This window comes from Pleuronectes platessa, chromosome 4, assembly GCF_947347685.1.
Source record: "Pleuronectes platessa chromosome 4, fPlePla1.1, whole genome shotgun sequence".
NCBI lineage: Eukaryota > Metazoa > Chordata > Actinopteri > Pleuronectiformes > Pleuronectidae > Pleuronectes > Pleuronectes platessa.
The window spans coordinates 11,701,871-11,729,817 of NC_070629.1; the positions used below are offsets into that span (position 1 = coordinate 11,701,871).

A 27,947-nucleotide genomic window follows, 5' to 3' on the forward strand; every position below is an offset into this window, starting at 1 on the left:
GGGAAAAACTTCTGCTTCTTTTATTGTTTTTAAAGAATTACATAATGCATTAAATCACAGTAAAGACAAACCGGCTTTCCCCGCATGTCATAATTGTGCAAGCTTACAATTAAATGGAAAATTAGATGTAAGATGAAAAACTTTTTCTTTTCTTGTCTGCTGAGCCTTGAAACTGAAAATGTACAGGGAGCAGAGCATTAGAGCTCCGGACCAGCTCCTGTCTGCTCACTCCACGCCACTGTCCAGTGGTTTGCATACGATCACAGCTAAAAAAACACAGGTGCTATATCACAGCCATATATATATATCTGTGTGTGTGTGTTTGTGTGTGTTATTTGTTGTTTTGATCAGTTCTTCGCTGGGGTCGTTTGTAGCTGCTGCGACCGGCTGTTCGGGGAAACGCTGAAACATAAGCCAGGTCCAAATAATTTCATCAGATCTGTGCAGTATGTATTTCCAATTAAAGTGACATCACATAAACGTAATTAGTATAGATGCAACCTGCAACTGGATTTTCCAGTGCATGGTTTTCTCATCAAATTGATTAGTCTGCAAAGGAAATGTACTGCACATACGAATCTGCTGCACATGCTCCTGCAGACGGATGTAAAAATGCATTTGCTCATAAACCCGGGTGCTCATCAGCTTGAGAAAGTAACAGTCAGGTGCTTAACGTTTGCTACTCAAATATTATTTTAATCACAATATGTTTATGTTTACGACTGTTAAGGCCAAAAGAAACGACATTTCAAAATAGACTGCTCCCTGTCAGATCGGAAGAGCCATCTGCTTTGTGCAAAATAAAATCGAGTTCTGATATGCAAGTATCACAAAGAGAAGCTTTACCTCCTCTTGCAGGTTCAATTACTGGCCTGTGGCAGATTCTAATCCTATTCTACTGTTTATCATGACTGAGGATGTACAGACCATTCAATGACTTCATGCAAGAGGAGGCAGAGGGTCAACCAATCACGCAGTCGTCTCACTAGACGGAACAAAAATAAAAAACACACTTCATGTACTACACCAACCACTTCAGCATCTACTGCGAATGACTTGCTCTTCTATCCTACTGTGTATTGTGCTGTCAGGGCATTAACCATGAAAAGAAATGGTTCATTATTGAAAACTATAATACACGTGGCACGTCCGTGCACAAAAATGAAGCAGAGGATTTCGAGAGAAAAGGAGATTTAGTCGTTTCTGGATAATAAAAGACATGCTCGTACTATAATGGAAAGATACAATGACACTGGGATATCACAGCACGGCAAATTGGAGAAAAAAAGAAAGAAAATATAAGTGCACATAAACACGAGTCCCTTTCTTGAACTTATGAGGAGGTAGAGCTAACATCCAATAGTTCACTAGTCTGCTCACACAGACACATGTGACATCTCAGCTAGAAGATTAGAAACCAAAGCATCTTTGTTCGCTAACGAAGGCTTGTGTTAATTAAGGTGACGTGACCACAACAGGCATCACAGCAGCTCAAGATCCAACTTTCCTCCCTTTCCCTTCATTGTTTTTACTATTTTATAACCAGTGCAAAAAAAAAAAAATCCAGTACATTGTTGTCAACCAATGAAGGACAGGTTAAAGGTTACAGACTGACATCAGGCCCGTTGGTTTCAACTGTAAGGTAAGATCCAGAAATCCAGAGGGGTTTCTGCAGCGAGGGCTGGACTAAGGCTCCTCAGCGAGACATGGTTGACCCATTGGTCTGAGAGAGAGAGTGGGTGTGTGGGGGTGGGTGGGGATAATGCCTATTCTGGATAAAGAAATAAAAAAACACCCTCATCAAAGCCTGTAAAGAGTGCCCCCTACCAAAGGCACTGATTCCATTATTTTCATAAATGTCACCACTACTCTGTGCATGAATTGACCCTGTATCACGATCGCCCCGAAGCCCCCCCCCCCCCCCGAGGGCGACTCATTGCTAAGGTGCCTTTCTTATCTCAAGCTTTTCTTGCAAGTTTATTATGATGCCGCCACTACTTGCCTCAGACATCTTGAATGGCCATAATGAGCATTTCCATTATGTTTGAAATTAGATCAACAAAGCATTAAATAGATTTACAGAAATAAATACATTTTATTTCATATAAATACGTGGGCCCTTATGTCCAAATTGTTACTGACACGTGTTTTTTGGGAATAGGATGAAGTAAACAGTTCATGAAATAAGCTGCCCTACTGTCTGATACACTAACCTGATGAGTATGGTTATTGTGAATTGATTTCAGTGTTTATGAGTCACCAATTCCCACCAGTATCTTATCACGCACTGTCAATCCCCACGTTACAAAGCATTTAATCAACATTATAATGTAATTTAATTGGAAGCCCTTCCCTCTCACTCTGGGGGGAAAAATAAGATCAGTGATCACATCAAGCAAGTCTGGTCCCTATATCCCTACATAGGATTATCTTTTATGTTGATTTAATGTCATACTGGTAACTGTGTGTATATAAAATTCTTAATACAGACCCCCAAAAGTGAAACATGACTGAAGAGAGAAAGGTAAAAGGAAAAATCCAAATCCGTAACATCTTGCCAATTTTTCCGCCAAGGCCATTTTTTTTCACCACAGCTAAAACCTGGATTTGTCCACATACATACAGTAATATATATTTTGTAATCTTTCAGTGTCTCTGGCTATGTACAAGCTATACAAATAAAGAGCAGGCTGAGGGCCAGGTTTTATAAACTGTGCAGAGGGAGCAGTTGGTTGGGAAGACTCCCAGTCTCCCGGCTCCTTCCCCCGCAGTCTGCCCATACAGGTGGCTGTTCTGCTTCACTTGCGATCGTCGATGGTCTTAATGAATTCCACCGCCGCGGTGAACTGCATCCACCAATAGCACTCCTCCCCACTCAGCCGGCTGGCGTAGAAATTATTGATGTACTGAACGGTGGACAGCAGGCAGGGCGGGTTTGCCTGGAGGGGAGGAGACGCGGGGATGGGCCCACATTAACCGCTGAAGAACCTCACGCAATGCCGTGCAGATTGTAATCATAAATATGGAAATATGTAAAGTATATCTACACAGGTTAACAAAGAGAAGGCTTTATGGTGTTCTACAATTACAGTTGTTTTTGTGGAATTATGGATTATTCTCAATCTTCACTGAGAAGAAGTCAATAAATGATCCATATGGCGGGTACACATTCTTGGAAACAGTAGCAGCACAGAGTGAAGGAATGAAGTAAGAGCACACTTACCCTGATCAGGACAAAGACGAGGACAGGGACAAAGTCGTCCGCTCCAGGGACGGAGTCTTCATTGGCCAAACTGAGGAGGTTCATGATGGTGGAACACATGCGCAGTATACACTGGACTTTGTCCCGTGGCGTCTTGTATGCATTGATGGTCCTGATCTCTGACTGTGCAGACGGCCAGGGAGCCTCCCTCAAGTAAACCTGCAAACAGAGAAGTTAAACACTGGTGTTTTAAACAACCTAAACTTTATAAGGATGTGTGTAATGACAAGTCACTTCCTGCATGTCTCTTTCAGTGCAAGAGGTCAAAATGTCAGATACCTCTGGGATTTGAAGAGCTTTGTGAGTGGCCGTCACTACTTTTGAGACCCGCTGGATGTGTTCATGTAAAAGCCTGTGTGAGACAAAACAACTCAGGACAGGAAATCAAGCAGAGCACGGTAGAAAGCGACTTGGATTATTAGCCAAGGGAAACCGATAGATAGAAATTAATTATTGTGGGTTAAACTTTTAACAAACAATAGAAATTCATTGAATTTGTATAATTTTCAGGATACTAGAGAAAATATTCTCTTAAGAGTCAAGTCAAACGAGAAGCAGTGCATGCTGGGACCTCAGTCCACCATCAGCATTGGCTGCTTTACAATTCATATTGACTCTATTTACTTTAATGAATTCTGCTAAGGGCCTCAACCATCACTGTATAATATCCACACTTTTGCCAGTTCAATTCCTAATAAAGAAGCAGAGCAAAGTCCAGCTCTTTGTTTGTTGCCACTCACTGGTCTCTGAGAATATCTCCATCCTGGTTGGGGTAGAAAGCCAGTTTGAAGATGCGGTTCATAACGCTGCGCTCGATAGCCATCTGGGCATCCTGCAGCTGGTCCTCGCTTGCATACTGCCAAATGGCATCACGGGCCATAGCACCGTACAAGTAGCGCAGAAAATCCTCCACTGCTGCTGTCTTGTCATCCGACGCTGTGCACCCCTGGAACGCTGAGGGGGAGGAAGAAAAACAACAGACTTAACATCAGCACAGGATACACAGTATACAGCAACACTAGTGTCTTTCTAAGTGAGGTGAGTTTTGCTTGTAAAAGACACTGTGTGTGAACACAAAGTACCTGAAACAGATCTCTAATGTTGTATATCATAGAGATGATATATTTTCTTGATACTCCTTTTGTTTGTTTAATAACAGCAAAACCATTATAAATCATACATCTGCTCCGTTAGTTCAACTTACATACAAGAATAATGAAAATGTAGACGTACCCTTAGTAAAGTCAAGCATCTTGGATTCCATGTGTTCCAGAAGGAGTCGAACACAGACAGTGGTGAAGTAGCGGTTCGCAACCTCCTTGTCTCTGAGCACCCTCTGGAGGAGCCGCTCCAGATGAGCCTGAGAGGTCTGCAGGCCCTGACGACACCTGGTTAAATAAGCTATGTATGGTGCCCGCTTTCTAAAAGAAACACACAGAGGGAATTGTAATTTATCTTTGGGTGTTTTTTTATGTTGTTATATACAACAAAAACTTAACCGAATGATCCATTGGCTGTTCTAGATATTAATTTCTCCTGGCCTCCAGATTTACCTGTAATCATCCGCAATGGCAGCCAGCAGCTTCCTGCAGGTGCGTGCATCGAAGCGGCCGACGCAGCGTGTGGTCTCCTGGATCTGGGCCATCTGGTTCTTATCCTGGAGGTTGATGGCTTCCGCGAGCTGGACTTTCAGGAAGCAGACGATATCATTGTCTGAGAGAGGGCGACAGGGAGACAGTGTTAGATGACGACACTCGCAGCTCACAAAGGGACGCCTGGTCAATGTAATCTGATCAACCTGCCGACTCCACATGACAATGTGACTGATGGGCACGAAGATGGGAGTCTTAAGATGTCTGTCACGATTTTGTGCAGCGTCATGTTTATACTGGCTTAAACAAGCCAATATTAATCTATGTGGTTACACAATTCTTTTAAATACGTCTGACGGTTTAACAATTTAATAGTTTACTGACACCATATGGACATTCTCTTTAAACAAGAGTCACTCATTCAACCTTGCCTTTAACCTCGGCAGGTGAAACAGAAGGTGAAGGTGGAACAGATTTGGTGTCTTGCTAAAGAAACACTTTCAGGTAGTTGGATGCTTGCCAACATTAAGGTCTTGTACCGTGCTCCCCCTGGAGATTTGTGACAAAGACACCTCAACTCTGGTAGATGAGAATAAGTCGAACAGGCTTAGTACAAAGTTTTAGCACAAATGTACAAGAAACTTCTACCTTCAGAATCCATGTGATCGGGCAGCCCATTTCTGGTGGTGGCAGGAGCCATGATGGGCAGAGCCACAGAGTCTGCAGAACACAGCGCTAACCTCAACTTCTTCTTTGCATCACTGGGAGACAGAAACAAAACAAATCTAATAAACAGCAGTGGCTAGGCAATATGTGCTAAGAACACAGGACAGTCTTGAGTGATTGTTGAAGGTGTTTGGTTGTTTCCTTCAAGGATTATAAATGTTTGACCTGAAAGAGAACTTGGAGTCGTGCTGGTTTGCTGACTGGCTGGCCGAGTCTGGGAGGTCATCTGTGGACATATTCTGCAGAGCGTCGTCTCTTGGAGAGTCGTGAACGTTGTCTTCGCCACAAAGATCTGTGGAAATATACAAAAATACAAAATAAAAGGTTTTCACCTCGTCTAAAGCAAGTGCATGTAATATGCAGATGGATTTTATTTATACTGACCTCCGGTACCGTCATAGGAAGCTCCAGTTGCTGCTCCATCATTTTGGCTGGGCCTCTTGATGTTCCTGTACTTGTCTAGGATGTCTTCAGCTGCCTGTGCTTGACTGCTATGTCTGGGCAACAGCTCATCTGACAAACCACCAACATACAGGTTCCATTCAAATTAAATCCACTGTGACGGATTAGTTTCAACTAATTGGGAATTAATGCAATTTAAGCGAGCCAGGACTGACCTTGTGAAATACGCTCCTGGACAATGTCATCTTTCTCTTGTTTGTCCCTTTTCCGAAATGCTGCGATTGGAGCTGTGGAGGAGAGGCTTGATGATTGACTGAGGCAAAGTCCCTCTATTTTTACTATCACGGGATGACCGGCTGATCATGAGTCAGCTGGTGACAGCCTCATTAAATCTTTAGTTTTTTTCATGGGTTTTATTGAGTCTAAAAATCTCAATGTGGAATGCATGGCATCATACAAAACTGATAAAGTCGATTTGTAGAAGTTCACTGAGGGAAAAAAAGCAAATAAATATTGAAATGCAGAATGAAACCAGAATATCACAAAGATCCACTGTAGCTTATTATAACAAGTGCAGTCTATAAGGATGTAGATAATCATACTGATGCGTATCCTGTTAACACAAGAGGGTGATAACAGAACAAACTAGAGACACACAGTCTAAAATTTGATGATGCACACAAGAAACACTGGGTGGAGTAATTACACTGATATTCTGTATTCTCCATACAGTCAAATGGAACCGTACTATGGCGAAACCAAAAAAAGGGGGTGATCAAACAGATGCATGGGTGAGGAGTGGGATCATGTGAGCTACACCATGATATATCACAGCTCTACTGCTCTAAGGCGACATCTACAAAGCAGCATGGGTACACAGCCGCTGGCTCCAGCAGTAAGCTAGCTCAATGAGGACAGCGCGGAAGCTTTACCTGGGACATCACTCTCAGCCGTCCAATACAGCACTGTGAGGAACACAACAGACAGGGTTGGCCTTTCACACACAGGCTGCCACTCCGCGGGACAACTGACTGCACGTCACCATGCAGAGCAACAACAACACAGTGGACTCTACAGAGGTCTGGCTGGTGGTGCAGGCCTTCGCGGCTAAGTTGGCAAGTGCACACAGTCCTCCATTTTAGGAATATCAATTTATTGTTTACTTAAGAAACATCATTAGCTCAAAGAGTAATAAGCACTCATTCTGTGTGGGCACAGCTCATTATTTCCCAGACAGTTCTATGAGAGATGGCTGTAGAGTAGAACTGCAACAAGAGATGTGTCATCTATCAGGGCTGATGACAGAGAGGTCTATCTAATGACCATTAGCCGCTGGCTGACAGCACTGCTGGGAGGGCTACAGCCATACAATCTACACAGCTAAAGCTCCTCTGGTGACTGATTAGCTTTGAAAAGTCGATATAAATCTGCAGCCAGTGAGACGTGAGAGAAAACGGTTCGGACACGTCTCTGGAGTAACTTCAAACAACAAGAAACATCATTTTCCAAATGGCGCATCAGCAATGGAGTGGACAACATGGATCGTCATTCTCTTTCTCAGGTTATAAATTGGTTTTTCGCTCTGCTCTTTAAAGTGTGATGCTTCCTGCCAGTTGTGATTAAGATAACTTTTTTCCAATCCCGAAACAAAAAGTAAAGGAGCGCTGCAAACAAACAGATCACTTTTAAATGCACACAAGCTCATTTTTCAGATTTGAAGACCTGAAATGTTTACAGTGACCAATGCCCTGTTTCCTTACCTTTGGGAATGGCTGACACAAAACGTTTCTTCCACCAGGGTCTGTTGCGATCAGACTTCTCGTCGTCACTATCTTTCCTGTCCTCAATCTTTGAATGGAAAGGAACTTGTCACAATCGGGCACTTGCAGGTAAGTTTATTAAATAAAACAGCTTTGACTGGCTCCAGAAGAAACCAATTATTTTAAAGCTGTTTGTATGCAGCATTTCTCAAACGCACAAAATGTCTGTGGTACATTATTAACCCAGAGCCCTACAACAGCTGGTTACCTCTCCTTTCAGGGAGTCCTTGCTGGGGGATGAGGACGGTCCTAAGGCGAAGGCCCCGGCAGGGTCGCGCTCTTCAACTGCTACCCGTCGGTTCAGGCCGGGGTCGCTCGTGGGCCGACGCCCTGGGCACACTATGTCAGAGCTGCGGCTGCGGACCATCCTGTCAGGGAAGGAGTGGCGCTGCTTGGTGTGCTCCAGCTCAGACTGGGCCAAGCAGTGGGGCATGAACAGAGAGTGGCGCGTCTCTGGCCCCAGGGCGCTGGCCTCAGGGATGGGAGGGTCAGGTGGAGGGTGAGCCGGCCTGGCGTAGTGCACTTTGGGCCGCACAATTGTTCCAGTGGAAGAGCCTGAGGTTAAACAAGTCATAAGCATATACAAAGATAAATTAGACATAATTTCATTACATTTTAGTGAATGAATTCGGACAATATTTAAATATCCATGGGCACTTTGTTCAAGTAGTTTTCATTACATTCTCTTAAATATTCTAAGGGTCATTTACCAGCCCACAGCACACACATAACCAAGACTGAGTGAATTTTTCCAAAGTAGATACTTATATTTAAATGCTTTTAAAACCGTTTCATTAAATGAATTAATGAAATTCTACCAGTAGATCTTTTAAGAGGTACTGTTGGTCTGTAAAACAGCATCTCACCTTATCTCAACTAATATGACTGACACTGCTGTCTATCAGTTGTAGGCTTCCACCAAGCCGTCCATTTTCAGTCTACACCCATGACTGTACAGACTCATGTAATACATTTAGAGCAGACATAAATATAGGAAATTGGAATTTAATACAAGATATATTATTTATATGTAAAAGAGATATAAATTGATTAGACTTTTTGACTGCTTTGTTGTGCATTTGTCCACTGGATAAACTGCATATACGATATACTGAGAAAGGGTAAATGATTGGCCAATAAAGCCAATTCTTATTGGAGACATATCCTTTTCATTCAATTATAAATAATCATTAATATCAATTAATATTTATTTTGGCCTTTTCACCTTCCTCTCTATAAGTTCTGATTTAACAAGTAGATTCGGTTGTGTGTGTTTCTATAGTTATGAGGGGGGGAAATGTAGGGGCTTTTTGAGGGTTGAGTCTTGGTTTTAGGATTTTATTAGGTTTAGGTTAAGGTTGGAGAATGAGTTGGGGATAACCATTTAATTATGATGGTCAAGTTCTATAGAATACATTAAGTAAACTAAAGAAAAGAAAAGAATGTGCATGTGTATGCATCAGCAGCAAGAAAGAGATAATAGTATTAATTTAAAAAAAGTTGTAGCCATGACAGTAAACATGCTTCAAATATGGATGTTGCGGCAAAGTAAAAAAAAACGGTGGACACCAAAGATTAGTGTCAGCATTCAGTACAAGATCAAATATGAAATATAGTCACTATCGCCCTCTACTAATCCTGAGATATGACGTTGAATAATGGCCAGAGAATTGTTTTTATTATTGTCACAGTGAAGCTGACCCGTGTCTCCTTTCAATGTAAACGTAATAAAGTCATCGTTTTATCCTGTTAGATATATTAGGATAAAACGATGACTATGTTATATATGTTATAAGTATTGCCCTCGACCTTAGACCACCAAATTCAAATGAATTGTCCCTGAGATCAAGATTCTGTCCCTATGTTCACGACAATGGGACGAACAGAGAACCTGAAAACACAACACCTTCAGCCACGGCTACCGCAGGTATGAAGGCATAATAAAACCAGTAGGAGAAAAAAAGAACACCTCAAAAGTGGGGAAGAGTGCTAAAGAGAGATGTTAGAGGGAGATGAGCCCTAGGTGTAGGTAGGCCACCTGTTCCAAGGGTAGACTCTCTCTCCTGAAAAGCTTCCAATGGCAGACTCGTGCCATGAGCACAGTGGGACAAAGGGACAGTGCCAAAGAGCCTGGGGTGAGGTCTTTCAACCTGTCATCCCTTCACCTTGCCACAGACACACAGCCACCACCATTGCTCTCGCAAACACCTCCACTTTCCACCTGCTCTGCAAAACACACAGAAGCAGGAACAAAGACTTTGGAGAATAAACTGCGATACTAAATGAGCCTAATCGAGCGACATTTCACTTGCACTTTTAAGCTGAGGTAAGTAAGGCTCATGTGAGGGGGTCCAGGCACTCTCTAGGTTAATTTTGCAGGGCTCCAGCTGTTCTGTGCGTCCATGACATTAGGGTGGGGATTTAATGACACTCGTTTCTAGCTCTGATTGGCTGGAGAGCAGTCTGGAGGTGCAAATTACCTTCGCCAGAGGAGAGGGGATCGAACATGGCCAGTAAGGAATCGGTCTGTGAGGGTGGAGATGTCAGATGGTGCGCTCCTGCAAAAACACAAGAGGATACGAGATAATTAACAGTGATTACTAAATCAACTGTGAATACAAACAGCACAACGCTCATCGCTGTTAGTTTAAAAACTGCTTTATTTCATTGAGTTGAAAAGATAATAGCCTAGCCCTCTAATAGCGTGATTCCCTAACCAGGCAGACAGAGAGTAGTTAAGACTTCAGTATAACTTTATATAACGATTTTTAAGTGTGGGGACAAAACAGCGATTCAGCTTGGTGCCAGCTGTAGAAGTGACAGGGACTGATCGACTCTGGCTCATGTGGTTTTGACCACATAAGACACACAGGACTGATGGCGCCGCGAGCCTCGTTGGGATTTGACACTCTCCTACCGTGGCTTGACTCCTCCCCATCTGGACTGGTCACAGAGTCCTTCCCTCCAAAGTCTGAGCTGCACTCTGACCGCAAGTCCTCGATCTTGTTGGGGATGTCTTCTGAGGTTGCACTGACACCTGCGGCACAAAAAAGGAGAAACAACCCCAAAACAGTTTTGTTGACATTCAGGACAAAGGCAACTTAGTATCACCTTCACAGTGAGAGTTTTAGGGAGTCAGGAAAAGGGGAAACGCATGTTCCATGTTGCTCAAACAAAAGAGGATATTTTTGCTTTAGACTATACTGTATGTCCTCTCTCAGATGGGAGCCCAGTGGGAACTCTAAATTGGTAGCGTAAGCTCCCATGGGTTTGGGGAAAGACACAAATAAGAGTGATCATCAGACAGAGACTATCCATTGGCCGGTTCCCGAGGGACGTTTTCCAGTGGGCTGAGCCAGGAACATCACCGCTGGCTTCCTAATCTAGCATACTACTTCATGCGTGTCAACATTACATGTCCACCTGAGCCCAAGGAAAAGACAACCAGTATTAACCTCTGTGTCATACAGAAAAATTCCCGCTGACCCCCAGTATGCTGGTTAACAACCCTCCCAGCACCATGACCGCTCTTCACAAAAACAAGTAGACAAAAGGTTGTTTTAGTACAGATATTGAACAATGCAGGTTAGGGGAGAGATGGAGAAGTTAAATTTATACCTGAGACAACGCTGAGGCCCGGGGTGCTGGGTCTCGAGCTGACCTCTCTGACCTCTGTGTCGTCTGAGGTGCTGCCGACCCCTGAGCAGCTCTCCAGCTCCTGCAGACGCTCCTCCTGTTTCAGGTCTGGGGCCTCTGCAAACAAAGCCAAAAATAGGTATGAAAACTCTTTTCTCCTTTTTAGAAAAAAAGACATCAGTGATGAGATGTCTCAGGTGTCACATGAAGTAGAGATGAATCAGAATCTACATCCACTTTACTTTTGGCAGTTTGCTACACATGATTGTCATGTTCTCACTCCACCTCTTCCTCTGTTATGATTATTGGGAAACCAAGTCAAACAAAGCATACATTATCATGTCTTCAAACTGCCAAACTAAACCATAAAGCTAGTACGGCCAATTGTATGGCTACCCAACGGAGCTGTTGGGTCGAACCCAGAGGCTCCATACTAACAGCAGTACTCATTTGCATGCTCGTTAGTAATAATGTGTTGCTGAAGTGCTCTTCAGAGTGTAGTTTTCTGCTGCCTAGCCATGAAACAAGTGCTCCACCCGAAGCCAGCCTCCAATCGTGCTATTACAGAGCAGAACAGGGGCAGCAAACGGAACAAAAAGCAATCAAGACACTCATGCATGTCATTTCTGTATTGCACATATTGAAATGGTGTACTACTTCAATTAACATAAGGCCCAGGCTTTTCAAAGAAACACTTAACACCGTTAATAAAGCACTCTACTGATTTTCAGAAAACACTAGTTTCAAACAGGGGGTTTGAGCTTGTAATCTCTTCTTAATAAATTGTTTGTATTGAATGCTCAGTGTGCAAGAACGGTCAAGAAAGTATAATCAATACTTAAACAATGAAGTCCTGACTGTTTACTGTCAAAATGTGATGTCAAAGACAAACTGTGCAGACGAGCATTGCAGTGTTAAGTGTGGACAAACAAAAAGCTGACATGTAAAGTGACTGAGGACAGCTGCTCTCCTCATGATTCCCTCCCCACTCCTCCACCACAGGTGCAAACACACCTGGTGGTCCCTCTAAGGAAACCCTGAGCTGCCTTTTACTGGCACAGGCAGATCTGTCCTGAAAGACAGGAAAATGCACACAAATACGATGACAGATGTACGCACACATTTTTGGTATGGAACGGAGTGCACCTGGAGTCCCAGAGCTCACTATAATGAGGAAGCATAAAATGCATGCCTGCACAGGCACATGTGCATGCAAACACACATTTGAGACTGTCGTGGAGATGAAGTACAACAATCAGGACAATAACCTGAGCAAAAGAACAGTCAAAAGGCGTCTGCATCAGCAGAACAAACTTGGCTCCCCACCTGAGTCGCTGGGCAGGACCTCCACGCTCCAGGCCTCACTTGTGGTCTCTGAGATGGTGGAGCCGTAGGGGTCCAGCAGCACTGAACTTGAGCCAGGAGGATACAGCAGGCTGCCAAGCATGTTCTCTGCAGCTGCCCCTGAGAACAGAGAGAGTTAGACAAAGAGTTAACCTCTTTCAGCTGAATGAAACAGTTTTTTTGATCTGGCAAAGTGTCAGAGCAGCAAGAAGTCACCTCTGAAGTGGAAAAGTCATCTTGAAAGCACCTTTTAGTTCTTTACCAAAGACTCAAAGTATGTGTTGTAAGGCTCTGCTGTTGATTCATATTCTGTAATTAGTTATAATAAATTATTCAGATTTAAATATGAGCCATGTGTGAACTTGAGAATGCAAGAAAAAACTGAAAAGAGGCCTTTGGTAGCATTGGTGGAAAATTGAGGCCCATGAATGTTCATATCTAATGCTCTGCTCCATTTGCGGGGATGCAACAAATTATTATTTTCATTATCAATTTAAATTTTTTTCATCAGTCTATTTGCCATTATATATAAATCAAAAGCCTCAATTTGGTTTTCATGATAAGCTGAAACCAACAAATGTATTTCCGGAAAATATTTGCTCAACGGAAGACTGAAATAAAAAAAAAAAATCGTTTTCTTTTCATCAATTTATTGCATAATTCTTTTAACACTAAATCGCCCTTTTTTTTTTTTTACAGTATTTAATTGGTTAGATCTTAATTAGAAAATTAAACTGTTCCATCAGTTTAAAGCCTTCAGGTCTGGCTTTCAAACAACACTATAAAAATGTCTGACATAAGCGAAAATACTAAACGGTGCCTCTCTGCTGTGGAGATGGGGTTTCAGAGACAGTGAGCTGTGTGTACAGAAACGCACAGAGTTGGAGGTCACATGTATTTCATGCTGAGACCCACAGGCACATATACCACTGTGCCAAAGGTCAGAGGTTAATGATAATATCTCACTCTGCACAGGCCCTCAGGGCCATGACTTTCTTCTGTTGATTAAGCCAAGCATTACTCACAACCAAATTACTGTTTCTCCCAACCCTCACACTAAGTCCTCCGCAGAGTGTCCCTGTATCTTCAATTCGGAAGTTCTGATTTAACAAAGTGGAAGAATATAGAGGGGGGGGGGGGGGGGGCAGCTAGGAGGTGGGAGTGGAAGTCAGTGGCCAAGGCTCATGACCAAAAAGTCGGCCTGTGGTAGCCGCCCCCCCTGGTATGTCATGCTTCCACTTCAGGGCACACGCACTCCACGAGCACACATGCATGCCAGTGCTCAGGCAACAGTGTGTACTGATGTTGGCGGGGGCCGGGCTCTCATTGGCGGCGGGAGAGCTCTATCCCGCTGTCCGTGTTTACAGTCTTCAAGGTAGGGGCGCAGAGTACTTGTCTTTCAGGTGGATGATTAAATGAGTGGCACAACAAGAAGTGAAACAATTAGAATTTCTGCCTCATTATCATGGTAATCTTATCAGTGGGATAATGAGGTATTAATGGATATTTAATGTGCATCTCATAACCCAATCCCTTGGAGAAAACACATAAGGAAATCGCTGTAAATTCACTTAATGATGGAAAAGTCCCCCAACGCCATATTCCGAAGAATGAAAAATGGTGAATGCAAATGAGAGGGAACCAAGGTCAATAAGACTGCAGGGACTGAGTGAATGTCAAAGAGAGAGAGAGGCAGGGAGAGCGTGAGAGAGAGAGAGAGAGAGAGAGAGAGCGATGGGCATAGAGAATGCTGTGAAGAAAAAGACTGAGGCAAAGGAGACTGGGTGATTGGAATCTGAATAGTAAAGACTCAAATATTCTCTTTATAGCTGGTTTCCCATTAAATAAGCCTGTATTTTTTTTTCTCAACAGACTGTAGAACTTGCCCTCCACAATCTACTTGAGATTATTTTTATCTTGCATATCAGTATTTTAGGTTTATACATGTATTTATTAGCTATTGCCACTGTGGTACTACAACCCGATCTCAGGATGTAAATCAGAGAAAATAACTTGTTTTGCATTATGAGTCTATTTTAAGATGATTTCTTCTACTTGACAAGTGTATAATATTAATTAGAAGATTATTGCATATACAGTTACGTCCCTGGCAATAAAATCTGGAGTATTAGTAATTGTTATCTCATCCACGAACTTAAGATTCAAATTGAACAATACCAACAGCAAAAGTATAATTACCGCAACATATTAATCAAACTGAGCAATGTTTATAGTTGCAAAGAAAATCAAACGACTACATGTATTCTAAATACAAAACAGTTTATTGAACCTAAACCGAACTAAATAAGTATAAACCTTGGCCTAAATTATTAGTTTCAGGTCAAATGTAGAAAACACTTTATTGATGATCTGCATTATTTAGATGCTGAAATGCATTTTAAATATTTTATTTAATAAAAGAAAACTATAACGTGATAAAGCTATAAGGTTCACGCATGTGTGTTAAAGAGCCAGCGCTGAACTGAAGCCCTACTTTTTGATGCTATTTCACCCCAAAACCACAAGGTGATGACATTTCCCAAAATCTATTTAATTTAGCAGTCCCTATGGGAAGGAAATTCATTCAATAAAATGTGCCATGATCTCATAGGCTTTGTAGATTAATCAATTTGCTCAGTGAGGCAGGAAGTCAATGTGTACATATGTAGCTAACCGAGCTAACCAAGCCATGTCCCTACCAGCTATTTCCTGAAGCCGATCCTCATCCATGTTAGGGTCGAAGTCACTGCCGAGCACGTCGGTGCTCCAGGTTTCGCTGACTGTCTCAGAGATGTCCCGATCATCTGTCAGTCCCATCATGTCTCTGATCTCAAACTTGCGCAGTTTATCATCCAGGTTGTCCTGAGTGGTGGCTGAAGAGGACAGAATGTTAGAAGAGCGTTCCATGTGGATAAGTTTATTCAAATGGACTGACACATGAAGTTTTCAACTTAATGTTAAGCAACATTATGCCATGAATACACACACATACCCTGTTCATGTTCCAAAAGCTGCAGAGCCTCCACCCCGTTGCTGCCTGAGGGTCCAGCTCCGAGCTCAGAGACAGACTCTCCCTCCAGGTCCAGAGACGAGACTGAATTAGAACGATTGGAAGGACCTGAACACAAGAGGAACATTTAAAAACATACACAAGATAACAGAATTTAGTAAGCTCTTAGATTGTAGAGATTGTAACTGACATTGTCACCTTTAAATATTTTTTATTCTAGTTTAATAGTAAAAAGCATTATAAAAAAATGCATGTATCTTTATAACCGTGTATGACAATATATAACAGTAGTAGAACTATTCATAATCACAATGATGCACTTTATTTCCACATTTCCTGATATTGCTCTGAAAATATATAAGAAAACCAGAGCAACCATCTGTTTGCCTCATGTTTTAGATGCATGTGTCACCAGACAGCAGACTGACCCTCTGAGATGCCTTCCAAGTTGTCACTGCAGAGGGAGAAGCGCAGGGTTTTGTCTGGTTTACCATGCAGTTTGGTATCATCAGCATGACTATCTCCCTGGGCCCCATCAGCAATCTGCAGGTTCAAAACCTTTTGGGCGGAAGAGACAGGAAGTACATGAAAATAGTATATTCTGTAAGTCACTTTTGTAAGGTTGCAAACTTGCTTTGCATGTTAAAGGAAAACTCATTCAAAGACAGGAGGAGACAATTGAATATGGAGCAAGGATTCAGTAATGCATTATATACAGTCAATAAATTAACAGAAGAATGAAGGCCAGTAGTTTTCTGTGCATGTCCTTGCTTGCACTCTCTCTCTAAATTAACGAGGAACTACATTTATAATTTAATAAAACTTTATCAAACTCAGGGTTGAAAATTGTGGCTGGCAGCAGCAGCAGCATTGCAGCAGTAACACTGTTGGTTATGTAAAGGCAGTTCAGTGAGGAACCTGTCAAGCACAGGTGAGGTGAATTGTGTGGCCCAAGAAGTACTTCCATTCAGTGGCAGGAAAAAAAAAATGGCGCTCCATTTAATTACAAAATCACCTCTCCTGCAAATGAACACATTAATTCAAGTCACATTACCTCATTCTCTGACATCATCCCAGGGACCGTCTGAGGACCAGTTCCTAGTGAAATCACAAGCACCTCCTCTGGCTCCGTCTCCTGAAGGGACTCTTGGGAGCTGGCCTCTGCCTCCCCCTCCTGGGCTATGTTGGTACGGCTGCGGCTACGAGCAGCAGCTGGTTTGGTGGGATGGAGGGAATTAGTATGGAAACAGTCATTTTCTGATTGTTACATAAAAAAATAACATGCGTCAGTGTGCTTTGATCTGGTTTGGAATTAGTTTGATTCAAGCAACACATTTAGTGAGTAAGTAGGTGTCAGTAAACAACCAAACAGTATTACAGCTGTAGCCAAAAACATGAAACTCAGCCAAAACTCTCATCTTGTATGTTACACCAATGTGTCGCCACATTTTCTGTTACTGCTTTTCATTATTATTCAGAAATTAAGGAGTTATAAATGTAAGTATCAAGCACTATTTCACAAACAAAATATCAAAAAGATTAATTGCTGTGACAATAAAGACGAGTGAACCTCTTGTTTTCTATATGTAAGGTAGCGGTTAGTTAACAATAATAAAGGTTGAGCTTTCTTCAAATGTTAAAATTAAGTTTTTCAAAACTGAAATTGGTATTACACTGAGCAAAGTTAGTACTCAGGAGCAGAGATACACACAATAAATCATGGAAAACCTGGGTCATGATGTCTGTAGAATACAAAAGATGGGAAAGCTGCCATATCATTTAGACTAAATCATTTTAACAACATTCTGTAAACACTGGATATATCTATATAAATAATAAAATGGAACTAGATTTGAGTTCACTAATTCATTCTGCATCAGTTACATTGAAACATGTTGCTCTGTGCCTGTGACCTGCTGCAGGTCTGAAAACACTGGAGCACCTCAGCCGACTGTGACTCTTTAGCTCCATCCACTGGATGCATTTTTAAATTAAAAATAACTAATCACAGCTACTTCACCAAGGTCCTGCACTTGAATTGAATGCCTGCTCTTTTCCAATCATTTCAAGAGAAATCATGAAAAAAAAAGAAGTAATTTTTGGTTAAGTGGATTTCATGAAAAATGTCTCTAACAAAGTAAAAATGCAGGTTAAAGAATGAAACAGTGTTGCTCATTGAGCATTTTTCAAGAGATCTGAAGCTCTGTCTGAACATAAAGACATAATGCCTTAATAATCATATTATGAGACATGGCTCTGGCTAACACTACACACCCGTAAGTCAGTACTAGTCATTGCCAGTACAGCACAAATGCTGTTTTGGAGCCACAAAAAAGAGGGGATTTCTGTGGAAATAGATTAGTAATTTTATCTTAAACTTAAACTTTTAAAACGTGGTATCGGATCAGTACAGAGGCACAGATTAGCCTACTCACCAATGCCTGACTTGGCATCTTCAACATTATTAGAAGCTTTTCTGATGCTGGTATTGGTATCAAAACATCTCTAAAAATAGTGAGAGAAAAGAACAGGCCAAATAGGCTACTAAGACTAACTACACTAGTGTCTCCATTAGGAGACCGGGAGGGGAGGTGGAAGGCAGGTGAATTTCCCCACTCTACCTTGTAATGAATAGCCATATTCCGCTGAATGAGGAAGCATAAGGGAAAAAACTTAGAAGACAGTATGAGTGGAAAAACATCTTCGCGCTAATAATGAGCCAAAGCACTGTGCAAAGCAAAGCAAGCATTGGGAGAGTACTAGTAACAGTGCCGAGGCTGAGAGGAAGCGACACAGCAAGGAAGCGAGGCAGGAAGGCGCTAGTGTGGTTACTGTGCGGCTAGGAGCCTGAGCTAGATGAGTGCTGACTGGGTGAAACAAGCTGATTCATGGGATAAGCTCTCGCCATCTCTAACACAACTGACCAACTACCCACCAAAAGGGGCTACTAATGGAATGTGGGCAGACAGAGAGGTGCTTGTGGGGTCCCAGGATGTTATGGCAGCTAAGTGTTGTCCTGGTCATTCATTGGCAGCACAAGAAGAAAGGAGAAGGACAAGGTAGGGAGTTGGAGAAAGAATACAGAGTACATTTCATAAGAGTGTCAAGTCAAGATCTGTGTATATATATATGTCACATTTCAGAGAAGCAGGCACAAGTGGTTGGTTTCTAATTAAGGGGATGTTGCTACACCATCATTTGTCTTGGAAATGCTAATGAAGGTAGTCTATGCATCTTTTCCATCCATTCCAATTAAAATTAGCTCATTTATATTTGGCAATTTAATTGGTTGTCATTTCTGTAATTGAGCCTCAATCCAGGCCATGCTAATTATCTTCATAACAAGCTGAGAAGGCGCTCATTAGCTTCTAATAACACTCAGGACTTTGACTAGCCATCACCACTCAGCTTGTTTACTTTGCTTCTCATTAAACAAAATATTACCCTTCTATTTACGAGTTCTTGCTTCAGATTTTGATATTCCTATGAGCAAAATATCCTTCAGATCCTCATATTTGGAAATTACAAGAGGTTGCATCATATAGACCAATCAACACATCAGCCATCTATTCTGAAAACCAGAGTGGCAGAGAGGCAGAGGCTTAGACGCAGTGCAGGTAGGTACCTATGGGGAGCCTGTTCTTCTTGTTGGCAGGAGTGGTAGCCGGGGAGAGCTGGGGGGTGTTGGAGGGAGTGAGCTCCAGACTGTTGCTCTTCACAGTTCGAGACTGGGGCACGTTGGCCAGCAGGTTCTCCAGGGCCATGTGCTCCTCCTCCCGGAGCTGGTCCCCTGCAGTCACACTGCGCACAAAGTCCACCTACGCAACAAAGGAAAGACGTTGTTCTTAAGATCATCACAGTAAATCAGCTTTTGATGACACTGTGTGCTTGCAACTCTTCTTTATAAAAGTAAGCTATTGGCTTGTACAAAATGTAATGCTGGTGCTATTTGTAACTGTCTGAATGGTGTAAAGTCAAGTAAAGTTAAGCTCTCACTAATGAGTGTAGAAACACAGAAGAGTTACAATGCAATTGGTCCTAAGAGAAGGATGAACAACACTGACTGGAAGACATGTGTTAAACAAGATATTTGCTCTTCTGATCTTTACCAAAAGGACAGCTTATATTGTTGGGTATTTTTGTTATTCCTGGTTTATTGAGAACCTATGGTGCAATGTTATTAATCTTACATTTGGATATCAGTAGCAAAAGAGCTCACCATTGACAGCAGCTGATTGTGTGTAATATAGACCACAGTCCTGCTGAGGCCTTCTAGAAGGTTCATCGAGGACATGGGTGGGGTCTCAGCTGCTCTTCCTCCGATTACCACATCCAGAAAGGCAGCAACACAACTCTGAGGACAGAGAGCCAGAAAGGACTAAGCATGAGGATAAATTTCAGGAAATTAGGCAAAAATTTAAAGAAAATGTACGCTGGTTACACATACCTTATCAAATTTAGACAAACTGCTTTTCCGCCTTGGATCTGAATCATCATCAGCCATTGCCAACTGCTGCAAAAGCTGCCCCACCTGTGTCACAAAAAAAGCAATGCCGTATCAGTCTTCAGGAGGATGACTGTCACATGGTCAAGTGTGAGGAAGAGTAAACTTACCTGCATTAGATTAAAGCGTGCAACTTCATTGATGGGGGCATCAGAGATTATACCATACTGCTCCGGGTTGACGATAGCTGGACAGATGAAGCAGGTCAGCAGCAGGTCTGTACACATGGTGCGCACCTCACCTACTTCCAGACGCTCCACACATGACAAGGTCTTGTACATCTGGGACACAATCCAGCGCAGGCTGTGGGGGAAGCAGTAGGTGTTTTGCTTCAAGTAACCAATAAATTTGTTGACCAGAGCCACCAGCTTGGCTTCGTTGGCCTCCACAGCTGCCTGCACCCTTTGTTTGTAGCCATCAGAGCCCTTCTCTCCGAAGCGCTCCTGCTGAGCCGGAGTGAGGCGCTCTGTAACCTTGCCTGGGTCCGTCTCCAGGTGGTCTTCATCTTCCACCAGTAGCTGCATAATAGGTTCGTGGAGGGTGGCAGTGAGGAAGAGCTTGGCTGAGTACAGGCCCTCTGAGAAGAGCTTGAAAAGGATGCTGAAGGCACAGGTTCCCCGTCGCAGCAGACGGCGAGGGTTGTCACTCTCCTTCAGCTCAAACTCTACCAGGTACCGCAACACCTAGGAGTTGGAAGGAAAATAAAAAAAAACACATGTACCAGTTATAAACATCAAATTCTGCTGAGAAGTTATAAAACTGTTTTTCTACTGTGTGACACTAGAGGGCCTCAAACCTGTAGCAAATAGCTCTCATCCTCCTGCATGATACAGTTGCCATATAGTGAGGTGAAGACTGTATAGATGACCCCGGGGGTGTGCTCCTGGTTCAGCCTCTCTCCTGCCACCAGGCAGGAAGCTACCAGTCTGGGGTTCTCCCTCAACCGGGCCAAAAACTCGCCATAGATCGTCTCCTGGAAGCCCAGGGTCTTGTAGCCATCAACAAACTGTGTGTCCTCCAACATTTTGGCATGTTGGCAGCATTCGGCAGGAGAGGCCTCCACACTATAGACAAAGGTTGTTTCATTACTAAAATGCATAATGTGAAATGTATTTTACCAACAACTCATTTTTTCTAATTCACAATTCCGTTTTAAATTGACATCCAGCGTAACACAAGAACATCACTGTACTTTCCCTTTTCGGACAAATAATCTAAACTCTTGTATCTCTGAACTTAGGTTGCCAGCATAGCTTTTAAACTTAAAACACAAATTGTCTTTTTAACAGAGTAAACCACCAAGTTACAAGTTCTATATGCTAAACTAGATCAAGCACATCCTGGCTGTACACCGATCCTTCCTTTTACAACTCCATGTCTAGGCCAAAGTGAATCATGATGGTAACTCTGACCTGGTGAGAATGAGACGATCGAGGTTGATCCTCTGCTGCTTGGCGATCCATGCGGCCCTGTACAGCCTCTCAGCTGTCTTCAGCACATCACTGTTGAGCCTCTGGATTAGCTGCTTTTCCGACCCCACATACAGCCGCTCCTGCTTCAGGTGGTGGGCCAGAGTGTGGATGTCTGGCTTCACCATCTTCACCAGCTCAGGCAGGCGAGAGGTAAATAACTGGAGCACAAAGGAGACAAAGACGGAACAGAAAGAGGTAAATGAGGTGAATATGTGGAACGCAAACTTAACAAAAAGGTCAAATTACCTTTTTGTAAATGTCAGTCAAGTTTCAATAGCTAGTAAAAAGTTGAAGTTTCTTAAGATAACTGTATTCAGGGGAACTCCACCATTTTCACATTAGAAGTCAATTTACTTGTCATTGACACTATTCATCCTCTGAACACAGTTATATAGTATCCACTCTAGTTCTGGAGAAGCTTTGTACAGTCAAACAAAATTATTAAAAAGAACATGTAGTTTCAAATAAGTGGATATTTTTTCCAGAGGAAAAATAAATTAGCACAGATATGCGCCATTCATAGACATCAGTATCATTGTTCATGTCGATATGTGCTGATAATATTTATGCATTTGTATTTACATTTTACACAACGTGTGTTTATTTTCTGAATTAAAGTTCTATATATTCAGTTGTTAAAGTGTTTGATGGAAAAAAATTAGATATTTAGAATAAGCTTTAGAGATTAAAATGTATTAAAAAAAAACATCACTGCATTTTTGTCTCATATGGATTTGATAACATCTTAGGAATCACTGCAATTTTTGACAATACTGCCTTTTTGTTCTCCCAAATATTAGCATTGGCCCCCAAAAATCTATATTATTCAGGTTCTAGGGAACAGACTGACTCATAGAAGGAACAAAAATACTAAATATCTCGTGCTTCAAATATGAAATCCCGGCATTTTATAAACGTGGAATACCCATTTAAGCCTCAACGAAATAAACTGCAATGTTTTTTTAGCAGGGACCACCAATCAGAGTACAAAGTGCATTATCAGTTATATAATACTCTGCCAGGAAACTGGGGATCATCAAGCAAGTGGAGTTTTTGGTTACCCAACCAACTAACATTCTAAACCAACGTTTGACTCGACTTGACAATACAGCAAACTTCTCTTACCACATTCTATTCCATGACACCACAGTATCAGTATTGATTCACAGTACATTTAAAATAATTTATTTTCTAAAAAACAGGAAATAGTAAAGCTCTGGCTCACACAAGATGCTCACATCATGCAAGGGAAGTGATCATTTGCATTCAGCGTGTTGCAAACAGTGGCCTGACAACAACAGCAAAAGCATGCTTCACAAGCAATACACAGCAGAATATGCTAATTAGTCGTCCTCTTCCAGACACACGCAGCCAAGACATACAATCCAAGTTGAGTGCATGAAATTTGAATGATTTCTCAGTGAAAGTTTTACACAAACGCCTCTTTGTAACTGGTCACTAACATATCAAACACAGATTTATCTGTGGAGTTGGGGCTGTGGGAAAAGAATGAGACGAGACTGGAGAAAAGTGCCTCAGAAGAGGAATGACCGCAAGGCAGTGTCATTGTTCACAAGGTAACAGACAACCACAGCGTCAGAGGTGATATGCCTGACAAATCAAATTGGTCATGCTAATTCACGCATATACTGATGGTTGTACAATAAATTCCCTCTGCAAACCAAGAATAAACAGGTATTAGCGATGTATGGATGAGTGAGGAATCTTTTTTGTAAAAAATGTTATACATATACTGCTTGGTTTGTGGATGAACATGGATTTAAATGTTTTCATCATCTGCTGCAATCACTCAATGAAAAACAAGCAATCCTCAACATTTTCTAAAAAGTTTTAAACGTGTGTAACTATTCATCATTTCACAATATAATGCTTTTTTTGTTTACTTGTAATGAAACTTCTGACTTGTATACATTATTTGTTGCTTTTAAACAATTCATTTAAAAAATAATTTTATGTTTATATAGACTGTATTAATGCTTAATAAACGTCATAGAAGCTAAATATATACAAGCTAAAGCACACTGTGGGAAATGGTAAATGATGATCACATGAAGTTAGTGATCAAATGCAACTGATCCTTATCATTATCTAACAATCGGCTTATTCTTTTCTTTATTAATAAACTGATTGTTTAAAGTGAAAAATGTCCACCACTAATTTCCCAAGATAGGTGAAGGCTTCATATTGCTTTCTTCTATGAGCAAAATATTAAGTTCACAACCACAGGCGACTGAAAGAAGCAACAAATATTCACATTTAAGAGGTTGAAAGGGGGCAAGTTTGCCATTTTCAGAAAACGAAACAATTATTACAGAGTTATATTAAAAAAAATGATATAATAAAGACTGGCTGATGTGTACTCTCAGGATTCACTTCCACGTATGTACTCATGTTCTCCAATAAGCAGATTCCTCACATACTTGGAGAGGAAGTGAAAGCTACTAGGCCATTAAGTGGCTGGCAGAGAGGTTAACTGCTATTGCCGCCAGTGTCCATCCAGTACACTTCTATGTGTGGCTCACACATGAAAGCTACCTGGCGAGTCAGTCATGTAGAACTTTGAGGAACTCTAAAGCAGAAGCAAAACCAAGCAGATTGTGAAGTGTTCAGACTTGTGAGCGGTGTGAGAATGGCAACACCTTCGTTCAAGGTGACTGAATGTTCAACTACGGCTGGACGATACGGCCAAATATCACGATAACAGTATTCATATCAGCCAATAGTGTTAATTATAAGGATAAATGTCACATTATGGTTAAGTTCAGTAAAGACAGATTTTTGCTACTGAGTGAAGGCTGTGTTTTTGTGCTTTTCTATGTGTGTAGATAATGACAACAATGAAAACTTGATGAACAACAAATTTTACAAATCTATGGTATCTCAATTATGTGTTATACCTCCTCACTATAGGCTTGCACAATGCATGAGCACTATGGCGACACTGGGCTTTTGTTAAATAGCTATTAATGAAAATTATATTGTGTAAATTATTGATATTGTTTGATTGCCCAGCCCTATACGTTCAAACATAGCATCCAACTTAGAACTATTAATATAACAATAAGGCAGCATAAGAGACAGGTGGCAAACATTTGAATTTCAAAATGCCAAAGCACTTCCCAAATACTTCATTAAAAAGTTTATAAGTTCAAAATAATTTTTTGATGTGAATGACAAAACAACACTACTCTTTAAAGGGAATGTATGTAAACTTCACAGCACCACAGTAAAAGGTGTTCACAACAAAGCCCACTCCTCCCACTCCAAATCACACACTCTCTCACACCAATGCTTTTTATAGATAGTCAAAAGGATTTCACTTTCTACAGAAGGTATTCACGGTTCAGCGACAACATCCTCTTCACGCTTCCCTTCTGGATGATTTCTTACACTGCTCTCAGCAATATGCTGTCCTCCACATACATGAGGTTCACGGGTGACAATTTCTACTCAACCTTGAGAGACAACCACTGCGTTTTTGTAAAATCAGTTTAATCAGTCAAAAAGCCGGCATTAAATTTCTGGTTGGAGTATTCAGTCAGTTAAAGTAGAATCGAGCACTGCTCTTTCACTTTCCCCGTGGGGATCTGTCCTGACGTGACACAAGCGCACCGATCTAGCTTTAAGGCCTCTACTGCCTCACAGGAATGTTTAACCTGTGTCTACTGTCTGTGACACTAGAAGCTGTAGTGACGGCAAAATGAAAAGCAAAGGCAAAACACAAATAAGCTGTGTCCCATTACAGTTGCTTCTTTCTAAACCCATGTTTCTAAACTCAAACACTGTTTTTGTTATCCACCTAAATATCTAGTTAATCACTGGGTGTTATGTTAAAGACTTGTGGATAAACAGTATTTAGCAGGGACATGGAACACATTTTACTTATTGTCTATGATGTCTTGAAGTTAAATGTTACAGCTTGTACTTAACACCCAGGTATCGTAGAACTTAACCCAGTTTCAGTTACTGACACTTTATCAGTTGTTTTGAGGGCAACTTCCTGGAGCTGAACTAAAACTGCTTTCAGATAACGGGCTGTATGTGAGAACGTAAATATTATTGTCAGTTACTCTGCATATTTTCTGGAACGTTTCCTGCCATCCTCCATGTAAAATGTCAAAAGTCAGAGTGAGCTCATGCGAGAATACAGCAGGAAAAGGTCCAGAAAATTCGCAGTGAGCAAGTGGGCGTGTTGGCAAGAAAAACCAAGGAGGATACAAATATCTCGGAATGGAAAAGGAGGTTTCATACACGTAGAAGAAACTTGGAAAGAAAACGAGATTCAGAAGCTTTTGGTGAAATGGGCTTAGTCCAATGTGCTGTAAAAAAAAATTTAAAACCTTGCATTCAGCATGTTAGACTCAGGCATCATCCTCACCTAAATGTTCCTGTTCTTGTAAATGCGTATGACTCTGACAATCTCCTGCTACATTCTTCATATGTGAAAGTTAAAAAAAAAGGGAAAATGTCTTAAACTGCTTTAAAGATATTTTTGACTCTGTTCAGGGAGACCAAATAATCTGAGATCAACATGCAAGGAAATAATGAAGCAATGACTTGATCATATTTACACTAACCATCAGGTGAAGGAGAGAACATACAGTAGATCGAAGTATTGGCATGAATATAAAATGTTAGCGTTTTCAGCCTCATGTCTGTTTTCTGGAAACCTTTCATTATCTTGCATCCTGACAAGAAAACTGCTGGGACATATTGTAAATCTAACTGCAAAGCAAAAAGTGGGTGACATCACACTTGAACATGAAAATCATTCCACTCCAACCATGAAAGAAACATGATGTTACACCAACACGGTCAAGTATTTTTGACTTGGACTAAATCTCATGATTAACTTTAATCATTAAAAAAAAAAAGTCAAGTTACAGAAACTAACTACTGACTCATACAAAGACATGCAGATTACTGTCACGTAATGTATCACCATTCATCAACTCAGTGGGGGAGAAAATATTACTCCTTAGGGGGGTGCACAGATTTAATGACCTGCCTTGTAATCAAGCCTCTTTTTCATTGTTTAACATTTAGAGTTTGAGTTCAGATGCTGTGTAGGTGTTTAATCTGTTTAGCCAAACACTAGTAATACTTATGGTGACATCAAGTAGAGAAAAGCAGCAAAGCCTCATATTTGACTTATTTTGGCCGGATTACATCAGAAATATTAGACAAAATAGGAATGTTATTGCCTCTATGCTACAAGCAGTTAACAATAACACCCAGTGTTTGGACATCCATGATGATAAATGGGCTACGCTATTATATCTCAGGGCCTTCAACCGCTAGATGTGAATGCTTGTGTTGTTAGGGACAACTTGAGACATTCCATTCAGCGGCACCCTGGGTGGGGTGGGGGGTACATTTGGCACAGAAAGCTGAGTTTAATGTGGTGCTAATGGGCTCGGGTCGTCCTTGACTGGATGGAGAAGTATCCGGAGAGGATGTCGCCCGGCGGTCAACACACAAGAGAGGGTTGCTTAATGTCTTTTGTGGTTTGGTTGTCACATTGAGGTGCCTCAGACGTACTGATGGTCAAATCTAATACTCCGTGAGACCATCGTTGGGTCAGCTAAAGGCTACGATGGAAACTGACACTAGACACACAGCCGTCGTAATGGCATCAGCGAATAAGTGTTGCTCTGTGTTGCCACTGATTTGAGCGCAGACAACACACTGGGGAACTAAGCTAAACTAGCATTTGGCTGCTAACCTAGACCAAGTTACACCCGGCTAACGATTGCTAGTCGAGACGGTTGAGCTAACGACGAGCTAGTTAGCTCCGTTAGCTTAGCTTCGGGGCTGCAAACTCCCGAGTGGCCGAACGCGATGGAAGAAAACGTGCTGACTGGAATTCGACAACTCACCGAGCGTAATTATCGTGTGCTGGTTGTTCTCGGTATCTCCAAACGCAGCTGATCCGAGGATGAGTCGAGTCACACGGGCAGTTCGCTGGGGGTTAGCCGTCTCACTCTGGATCTGCTGCAGGAGCGAACTGTGCTGCTGTCATTCGCTGTCATCACGAGGAGACACGAGCCACACGCATGCGCGACCGCTGCGTTAAAGGGACATTTCATCGTATTTCACGTTGTCGAAAACAGGCCCGAAAATCTGTCGTAAATAATCAGTAATATTATTTCTGTAAT

At 41.7% G+C, this 27,947-nt stretch overlaps 1 protein-coding gene across 3 annotated transcripts; it reads right to left on the reverse strand.

The window, feature by feature from the left end:
* Positions 1–4: 4 nt before the first annotated feature.
* On the reverse strand, positions 5–27,829 carry gapvd1 (GTPase activating protein and VPS9 domains 1). Of its 3 annotated transcripts, XM_053420279.1 has the most exons (29): positions 27,669–27,829; positions 21,709–21,926; positions 21,093–21,360; positions 20,407–20,979; positions 20,240–20,323; positions 20,012–20,146; positions 19,418–19,610; positions 18,728–18,808; positions 16,847–17,004; positions 16,221–16,350; positions 15,775–15,900; positions 15,482–15,655; positions 12,765–12,902; positions 11,421–11,555; positions 10,720–10,839; positions 10,283–10,360; positions 8,011–8,357; positions 7,743–7,830; positions 6,915–6,947; positions 6,198–6,269; positions 5,965–6,093; positions 5,746–5,872; positions 5,503–5,615; positions 4,816–4,975; positions 4,496–4,683; positions 4,003–4,216; positions 3,542–3,614; positions 3,224–3,421; positions 5–2,939 (listed from the first exon to the last, which is right to left on the reverse strand). In XM_053420279.1, exons 2-29 carry the CDS (start codon positions 21,891–21,893, stop codon positions 2,799–2,801), a joined length of 4,461 nt encoding a protein of 1,486 aa, XP_053276254.1. In that variant the 5' UTR covers positions 21,894–21,926; positions 27,669–27,829; the 3' UTR covers positions 5–2,798. The 3 variants fall into 3 exon arrangements, with proteins under 3 accessions (XP_053276254.1, XP_053276255.1, XP_053276256.1); XM_053420280.1 differs by lacking the exon at positions 6,915–6,947; XM_053420281.1 differs by lacking the exons at positions 6,915–6,947; positions 18,728–18,808.
* Between the last annotated feature and the right edge of the window lie 118 nt (positions 27,830–27,947).

What these genes read in the sequence shown, in the direction of transcription:
- gapvd1 (XM_053420279.1), bottom strand. Translation starts at nt 21,893, where the DNA reads ATGGTGAAGCCAGACATCCACACTCTGGCCCACCACCTGAAGCAGGAG. An exon ending in CTTGGAAGGCATCTCAGAGG is followed by an intron (nt 15,901 to 16,220) that starts GTCAGTCTGCTG and finishes TCTTGTGTTCAG; the next exon opens with GTCCTTCCAATCGTTCTAAT. An exon ending in GATGCTTGACTTTACTAAGG is followed by an intron (nt 4,217 to 4,495) that starts GTACGTCTACAT and finishes CCTCCCCCTCAG; the next exon opens with CGTTCCAGGGGTGCACAGCG.